General features: G+C 57.2%; 1 protein-coding gene across 2 annotated transcripts; it reads right to left on the bottom strand.

The window, feature by feature from the left end:
- Positions 1 to 1,004: 1,004 nt before the first annotated feature.
- On the bottom strand, positions 1,005 to 6,257 carry TNFRSF13B (TNF receptor superfamily member 13B). Of its 2 annotated transcripts, XM_057408494.1 has the most exons (5): positions 6,026 to 6,257; positions 4,032 to 4,175; positions 3,003 to 3,119; positions 2,282 to 2,509; positions 1,005 to 1,298 (listed from the first exon to the last, which is right to left on the bottom strand). In XM_057408494.1, exons 2-5 carry the CDS (start codon positions 4,171 to 4,173, stop codon positions 1,024 to 1,026), a joined length of 762 nt encoding a protein of 253 aa, XP_057264477.1. In that variant the 5' UTR covers positions 4,174 to 4,175; positions 6,026 to 6,257; the 3' UTR covers positions 1,005 to 1,023. The 2 variants fall into 2 exon arrangements, with proteins under 2 accessions (XP_057264477.1, XP_057264478.1); XM_057408495.1 differs by lacking the exon at positions 6,026 to 6,257 and having other exon boundaries at positions 4,049 to 4,151.
- Between the last annotated feature and the right edge of the window lie 1,757 nt (positions 6,258 to 8,014).

Genomic DNA, 8,014 nt, shown 5'->3' with positions numbered 1-8,014 from the left:
TATTCTTCCAAGTTGGAAGCTCTGGTTTTAAACAGTGGAGGGGATGAGCTCCTACCAGGGGTGATTTCTCACCAAGTAAAACGTTCCTATGCTCTTTAGTGAAAATGAGAACTTCAAGTTACATATGGAAACCCAGGGTCTCCCACAATAGCTTCCAAAGCCAGGTCAGATAGAGCCCTCCCTCAAAGCAGCTGTATCTGTAGCTGGTTCATCTCTTTTCCCAGCTATTTTGAGTAGCCCAAAGCAGACAGACATAAATCCAGTCTTTCAGAAAGTTCTCAGCCTCGGATGAGTTTTCCTGTTAAACCCAATTCCATCAGGGATTTGGTGCCTGTCCCATGGAGCATTGTGTCCTGTCACAAGGCAAAGCCTCACCGTCACCTATGTCCCATCCTCCCCTTCCAAGCAGTGTTGAAAGGTGGCGGTGGAGCTTCCAATGTTGTGTCTTAGCAAATACAATGTCCTGGAAGCAAACTCATAGTCATAAATCTACTCTTGAGAGCATGGCAGTGGCATTCCATGGGCATTGTAACTTCCATGAGTGACTTGTTGGGTGTGAATCCATGTTTGAGGTGCTTACAGCTCTGCTTGCAATCGCTTGTGTTGCCCAGTCGAGTTCTCAAGCAGGGGAAGGTGTGATTTCCATGGGGACAGCACGGTCTGACCCTGACCCTTTGCTGAGATCAAAGTGATGTTGATGGTGGAGCCAGGATGAAAAGCCCCAGTGAGCCATCACTCCCAACGGATGTGCTGCATGGAGGAGCCTGCAGAGGTCAAGGGGGAGGATGAAGGCACTGCTAAATGGGAAAAGACTTCTTTCACGAGGAATAGATAAGAATAAGGAGAATTCCTGAGTGGAAGAAGACAGCACTGTCTGTAACCTACAGCCCTTGGGCAAAGGCTGTGCCGGTCCTGGAAGAAGCTGTTAGAGTCACTGGAAACAGAGGGTGAAGCAGCTGTGCCCTGGGGGCAGAGGGAGCATCCCTCCTTCCTGACCCTGTGCAGGAACATCCACTGTGGGCATCACACCATGGGCGTCTTCTCTTGTGAAGGGGAACAGATGATTTTGAAGTGGCCATCGTCAGGGCTGGGAACGGCCCCAGCGCTTCCCGTGCTGCAGATCCCGCTGTGAGAGGGAACAGCTCTTTCCCCAGTGTGACAGGAGGTGCTGTGGCATGATCTGGTCTCTTGTACTGCGGAGCCTTGCCCAGGGAAGCAGAAGCCGCAGGTTTCCACTGGCTCTGGGACCCTGCTCCCGGTGGATCCATCCCCAACGCTGCCTGCTTCCACCAGATGATCTGCAAATGAAGTGTGTGTTAGATTAAAGGGGTTCAGGAGCACCTTTTCCCTATGGAATGCTCTGCAGAGCTGCAATAGAGCTGCTCCTGGGGCTGAAGAGGACATCCACCTCCCGCCTCTCTGATAAAGCCCGTGATGCCTGTCATGCATCACCTCCATACCCATACCTAGTCCTGCCACCTGGAAAATTCCTGGAATCGGGAAGTGCCTTGAACAAGGAAGCTGCAGGTTCAGCATTAAGCATTTGTAGTATTTATAACATCATATGTCAGTCGTGTGTTCATCAAAAGCTGCTTTTGTAGCACATGCCAATGCAACGGTGAGAGGTGCTGGAGCTCCAGCAACGGGACAGGCTGGCTGCAGGGACCCACCACGCTCTGTGTGAGCTGGTCAAAGGACTCCGCTCCATCCTCTGGGATATGATAAGTGGGAGCATGGAAAAAGCACACAGGGCTTCCCTTCAGAGTGAATGCTCAGTGCCAGCGTGTCCTTTGACCAGAGCAGAGAGGAACGGCTTGAACTGCAGTTCTGCTGGAGGGGGGCTCCAAGCAACACAACGGCTCCAGGGCTGCTTCTCTGTGGTTTGTGACATCCAACAGGACTGGCCTTGGGCTGTGCGTGTGTGAACATGGGGTGTGCGTGCAGGCATGGGTGAGTAGGCAAGTTCATTTCGTAAAGGCAGGGCAGAAGAGGAGGAGGGAGAATCAAAACCTCTCCTTTGACGTTGTGGCTGCCCCATCCCTGCATTGCTCAAGGCCAGGTTGGACAGGGCCTGGAGCAACCTGCTCTAGTGGAAGAGGGGTTGGAAGTAGATGAGGTTTAAGGCCCCTTCCAACCCAAACCACTTTGTGATTCCATGTTCTTGGTTTACCCCACGTTTCCCTATCTTGTCTCTTTCACGCACAGACTCGTGCCCGGAGCCTGCCCACCGCTGTGCGCTCGCCATCCCTCTCCCATTGCCCGCAGCGCATCCAGCGCTCACCTTTGGAGGAGTCCTCCCTGCGGTGGCAGGTCCCGGTGCTGTCTTGGCAGGAGACCCCCTCTCCCTTCCTCCGCAGGTGGGTCCAGCCCAGGAGCAGGGAGCAGAGCAGGGCGCAGAGGCAGAGCCCCAGCAGCAGGTACACCACCAGCCACGGCTCCTGCTCCGCGTACGTCTTCTGCTCCAGAGCAGGCGCCGAGGCCGGCACCGGGGTGGCCCCCAGGGCCCCCGCTGTGGGTCAGGCAGAGATGGGTGAGCTGAGATACCCCTGCAGGTCCATGCTTCGTGCTATGGGCTTTCCAATAGGGAAAGTGCTAATAGAGGCACCCAGCAGCCACACGCTGCCTCCATGCGCTCACGTCCCTTTCTTATGGTGAGGTAAAGGAGATCCCTTCCCACTCTCCCTCCTCCAGTGGCCATGTCTCAACACCATTGTGGGACTTTGGGAATGCAGGGACTGAGGGCTGGGGGCAGCTCAGCAAGTGGCAAACACCATTGCTGGTCCTGCCCCTGGCTTGAAGAGCCCAAGGATGGGTCTATAAAAGGGTATGTGAGGAAATGGGAGAGGGATGCAGTGGAACGGCAGCACACAAACACATCACCCCAGGGTGAAGAGAGGGGGATTTGCTGCCCCTTCCCTCCCTTCAGTCCCATAACCCGGCTCCTCTTCCAGCCCAGCCCCGGGGGTCCTGCCCCACATCCCCTGCCCTCCGCACATCCCTACCTTCGCAGGACTCGATGCACTGCTTGGGATGCTGCCCGCAAACCGTGCTGCAGTTGATGCAGTTTTTCAGGAGCTTGTCATAGTAGAAGCCGGGTTTCCTGTTGCAATCCATGGACTCTGTGCACGGGAGGGAAACAACCATGGAATGCTGAGCTCATCCTCCTCCTCCTCCTCTGCTGTGTGAGCATCAGGTTCCCAAACCACCCCCAGCGCTTGGGTTCGTGTGAGGATGAGCCTGGGACAACTCTGAGCAAGCTCTGATGGGCGCTGCTGGTGTCAACAGCAGCTCCAGGGCTCGCAGGGGACAGATCTGTGGTGCTTTGGGCTGCATAATGGATGCTGGGGTGATGCAGCTGCATGGGAAGGGGATGGGATGCAGCCAGACATGGAGCTGTGCTCACCTGCAGCACGCAGCTCCTGCTTGCTCCTCTTAGACCTGGCTCAGCATCTCCTGTCCTCAGTGAGGAGACGTGATTTGTCACCATGCATAGGGCTGGTCCCCTGTGTCCTAGGACAGGGTGCAGCAGTCCCACACTGTGTCTGCCTGGGGTGGGAAGGGGCCATGCACAGGGCTGTGCTCAGGGTTTGGGTGCAAAGTGCATCTGTCTTGTGTCTTCCCCCCTCCCTGTTACCATTACACCTCGGTGCCTGCCCCAGGGCAGCTTTGCTGACCTACAGCTTTATCCCTATCCACATCAACTCAGCCTGCTGCGTCTTGAGGTCACAGAATGGTTTGGGTTGGATCATCCAGGTTGTGATCATCTAAAATCCTGCCTTTGGGGGGTGCAATGTCCCTGATGGGGGATACAAGTGTTGATGCAGCTCTGGTAAGGCTCCCTGTGACCCCAAAAAGGAGCAGTACAGCGCTAGGGCCGACCTGAAATCTGTGCCGTTTGCCTTCCCCCCACTGGGAACCCATCAAACCCCAGCAATTGGGGCTCAAGGCTCCATTCAGCTGCGCTCAGAGCCTGCCCGGGGCCGCATCCCCAATCCCATCCCTGCCCCTGGTCGCGGTGGGGCCGCACTCACCGCACAGAGCCGCGCACCTCCTCACGGCAGGGCGCCCGCACACGAGGCTGCAGGGGATGCACTGACAGACGAGCGTGTCCCAGTACTGCTGCTCCGTGCAGTTGCTCATGGCATCGTCCCGCCCGGAGCGCGGCCCATCCATGGCTGTGGGGCGAGAGGCACCGTAGGGACCCGCGCTGCTCTCCCAGCCCAAAGGGAGCTTCAGGCTTAGAGAGCTCTTCAAGTGCTGGCCCTGCGTGAGCACATCCTGTGCCAGCCCCAGGGGACACGCAGGGAGAGCACACGGGTTTATAGGCTGTGCCCTGAGGCTATAGGGATGGGCGCATCTGCCTGTGGGAGTGATGGGGTGGGATCTGCTCCTCTTTACCTGCTCCCCTGACAGTCACAGCAACGCCCCAGAGTGATCCCTGGGAATGTCTTCTGGGACGCAAGGTTTGGTTCTGGAAACTTCTGCATCCCTCCGTGGTGTCAGGGTGGTTTGTGTCATCCCGTGTGTCATTGCTGCCACCTCTCGCTGGCGTTCTGGCCTCATAATGAAACCCCTTTTTGACGTGTAAAACTGCCCCAGTGCAGAAGGAGGGACGTGTCTCTCTGACAGCTGGAAGCACTGCTTTAACCACCACCACCAGCAATGCAGGAGGTGCACAAACCCTTGTGCCTACGAGGAGCCATTGTCCCCGTGCCCCTGTGGGCTGAGTGCGATGCCAAAGGCACAGGAGAGGAGCAAACCCCAGCCAACAGCTTCCACTTTGAAGAATCATCTTCCTATTAAGCATTTACTCATTAGGAGCTGCAATATCCCTGCATGTCCCCATCTTTGGGTGCTGCTTCTGCCTGTGTGAGGCCTCATCTCTACCACCGCAGATAGAGCGCCAGTGCTGGTCCCTGCTGATGCCAACTGCTCAGGGGTCCTGCTGCCGTGCCGTGCCGTGCCCGAGGCCTGTGGCAAGCACAACCAAGCAGCTTCAGGAAGCCCTAGCCCAGCAGCAATGTGCTGTTTGCCAACCGAGAGGGCTCGTGGGTCACCACATCCCTTCCCCGGAGCCGGGAGCCGCAGCTGTTTCCTGCTGGGCTTGGATGATGCTGTTGTTGATGGGGACCAGAAGGTTTCAGGCTCCCCCAGCACCACAGCAGGGTCCTGGTACCAGTGCCTTTGATGGTTACATGGAGAAGCCTCCGTGCTCTGATGGGGATCAATCCTTCTGTCTCTTGGGAGCATGCAGCATCAGGCACTTTGCATGTCCCTCTGTCCTGCACAGCACCTTCCCTGCACAGGGGCTGAGGATGGGCTTCCTCCGTTGCCTGCTGTGAAGTGGCGCCTATCCAGGGCAGTGCCTCGCATCCTCAGGGATAAATCTGGGATGCCAGCCTTACAGTCCCAGTTGTTCAATTAACACTGCTATAACAGCTAATAATTGCTTTCTATTGAGCTCACTGAAGACATTCCCCAGGGCAGAGCGATTCAAGGATGCTCTTTGAAGATGCTTTGTACCCGAGGAGAAGAAGGAGAAGCCCCCGTGGATGGCAGCAAGCGCTGGGTGAGCCCATCCTCAGTCTACAGTGGGGTTTCACATGGGATAAGGGAGATCTAGGGCTGTGTCTAAGCTGTGGGGCTGCAGCTGGGCAGCTCCTTCCTTGCTGCTGCTCCAAGGTTATATCCAAGGTGGTTTATGGCCCCATCTAGGGAATTCCTGCCCGATGGCTGAGCTCCTTTCCCTAGGGAGCCTCAAGGTACCTGTGATGCTCCTGGTATGGAGTAGCCAGGCTTTGTAGCCGTGCCCGTTCCAGCAGAGCCGGGTGCATCTCCCCTCTGCTTCTGCACCTCAAACTTCCCCTATGGACCCCCCATCCAAAGCATTAAGCACCCATTCCACCTCCAGCCCCACGGCACTCGCTGCCTTCAGCAGTGGGGACACCCCCTGCTCCCTGCCAGCACTGTGGGCATGCCCCCGTGTCCCCTCTCCCCCATGCAGCCCCTCCGTGGGGTAACTCACGTCTGTCGGTGTCTAATCCCCCTCGGCTCCTTCCATAGCACTGGGAGCTCCAGCCCCGAGCCCCTGCATCGCTCGAGAGGTTTATTATTAGAGATTGATTTGGTTAATGCCGGGGCCATGCGTTTCCGGGGGGGTTCCCCTTATCCCTTCCATGCAAATGGGCTGCATGCACGGTGCCTCGCATTGAGTGTCCAGGTACCCCATGGCGTGGTGTCACTGGGGGTCCTGGGCCATGCAGAGGGGCTTGCAGGGGTGAGGGATCTGCCCTTGTGTTGTGTGGCTGCGATGGGATGTTTTCTTCTGTAGAGGAGGGAGCTCCCGGGGTGAGGAGAGCTGGGGGTGAGCCTGTGGGTTATTGCTTTCATGAGAAGGAGCAGCTATGTCAGAGCAAAGGGGCTCCATCAGGGACTGCAGCGACAGGACAAGGGGGAACGGGTTCAAACTGCAACAGGGGAAGTTTGGATTGGATATAAGGAGGAAATTCTTTACTGTGAGGGTGGTGAGGCACTGGAATGGGTTGCCCAGGGAGGTTGTGAATGCTCCATCCCTGGCGGTGTTCAAGGCCAGGTTGGACAGAGCCTTGGGTGCCATGGTTTAGTGTGAGGTGTCCCTGCCCATGGCAGGGGGGTTGGAACTGGATGATCTTAAGGTCCTTTCCAGCCCAACCCATTCTTTGATTGTATGACATGCAGCCACGGGACGTTCTGTGCTCTGTCACGGCACAGAACCCCATGAGCAGCATCCCGTTGATGGCTCGGTGCTGGTCATCCTGTCCTCCTCACACCCTGCTCCGGTTGGGACCAAGCATCACCTTGTGCACCCATCCTTTCCCTGTCCACAGTGCCATTGGCCTGTCTCATGGCACGTAAAGCATCTCACGGGCCTCAGTAAGACACTTTTAACACTGCTTTTCCCTAGTGCATCCATGTCTCAGGGTCACAGGGGGCTGTGCTGCTCCATCCTCGCTGTGGGCAGTGGAGGTGCACCAGGCATTGGTTTTCCCAGTGTATTTATAGATCCCACCTCAACCCTGCATGAGGAATGGGTGCAAACAGCAAAGGAGCAGCCGGGCACGTTCGTTTCTGGAGGTTTTCCCCTTTCCTGCTGTGCCTGTGGCACTGGGAAGGAGCAATTGGTGCTGGGAGCCCTTCAGGACAGTGACTCAGCTCAGAAGCAGCCAAAGGAGGAAGGAAGCAGCAAATACCTGGTGCTTTCTCTCAACATCAGTGGGGGCAGCGTCAAGGTTTCCCCATTCAGTTCAGGAGCTCCTACTTTGTGCCCCTCGTGACCAAGCGGACGCAACGTGTCCGTGGCAGGGATATCGGAGCCTGAACCGGCTCCAAGTGGAGAAACCCAGCACTTCCTAGCTGCTCAGCTCCATGGTCACTGGATGTGGCCCATCGTGTCCCAGCTCCTGCGGGCAGGAGGGAACCAGCAGTGGCATCATCCGATGGACACGGGCTGGGAGAGCAGGCACAGCATGGCCACAGGGATGCTGCAGCACCGATGCTGCGCTGCGTGTTGTGACTGCACATGCATCTGATGCAAAGGATGGGATCATCAGGGCTCGAGGCTCCCGCTGGGAAAACCTATGGAGGGTGTCAGGAGGGAGCAGGAAGGCAGAGACGTGGCTGGGAGTGGGGTTTGGGGAGGAAAAGACACCTTTGACCACCCATAGCCAGTCTATGGACGGCTTCATCCCCACTCCCGCGGTGCCATGGGCAGGCAGCAGAGCCTGCGGCGACGTGGACCATGCCCTCGGCATTGCCTGTGCTGCTGGAGCGTGGCCCTGGAGTGAGAGCCCCATGCTGCAGCTCTCGGGGTTTTGCAGGGGGAAACCTGCCTCTGTAAATAGCACGGGGCCACTCGCAGTTTCCACCCCGGCGTGCAGCGAAGGGGAAGTGAGAAGCACTTGGGGGTGGTTTGTCCCCCCATCGCTGAGCACGTCACGCAGGGTGACTGCAGCGTTGTGATGCTTGGTCTGTGCTG

This window comes from Pezoporus wallicus, unplaced genomic scaffold (genome assembly GCF_028554395.1).
Source record: "Pezoporus wallicus isolate ANWC-B61680 ecotype Strahan unplaced genomic scaffold, APGP_CSIRO_Pwel_v1 scaffold_14666, whole genome shotgun sequence".
Taxonomy (NCBI): Eukaryota; Metazoa; Chordata; class Aves; order Psittaciformes; family Psittacidae; genus Pezoporus; species Pezoporus wallicus.
Note: the sequence above shows the minus strand (reverse complement) of the source record. Positions and strands in the feature narration are given on the sequence as shown.

Bases quoted from the DNA above. Each gene is read 5' to 3' on its own strand.
- TNFRSF13B (XM_057408494.1), bottom strand. From the start codon at position 4,173: ATGGATGGGCCGCGCTCCGGGCGGGACGATGCCATGAGCAACTGCACG. The intron at 2,510-3,002 runs GTAGGGATGTGC...CCTGACCCACAG, and splicing joins GTGCATCGAGTCCTGCGAAG to CGGGGGCCCTGGGGGCCACC. The intron at 1,299-2,281 runs GTGAGCGCTGGA...CTTCATTTGCAG, and splicing joins CAGGGAGGACTCCTCCAAAG to ATCATCTGGTGGAAGCAGGC.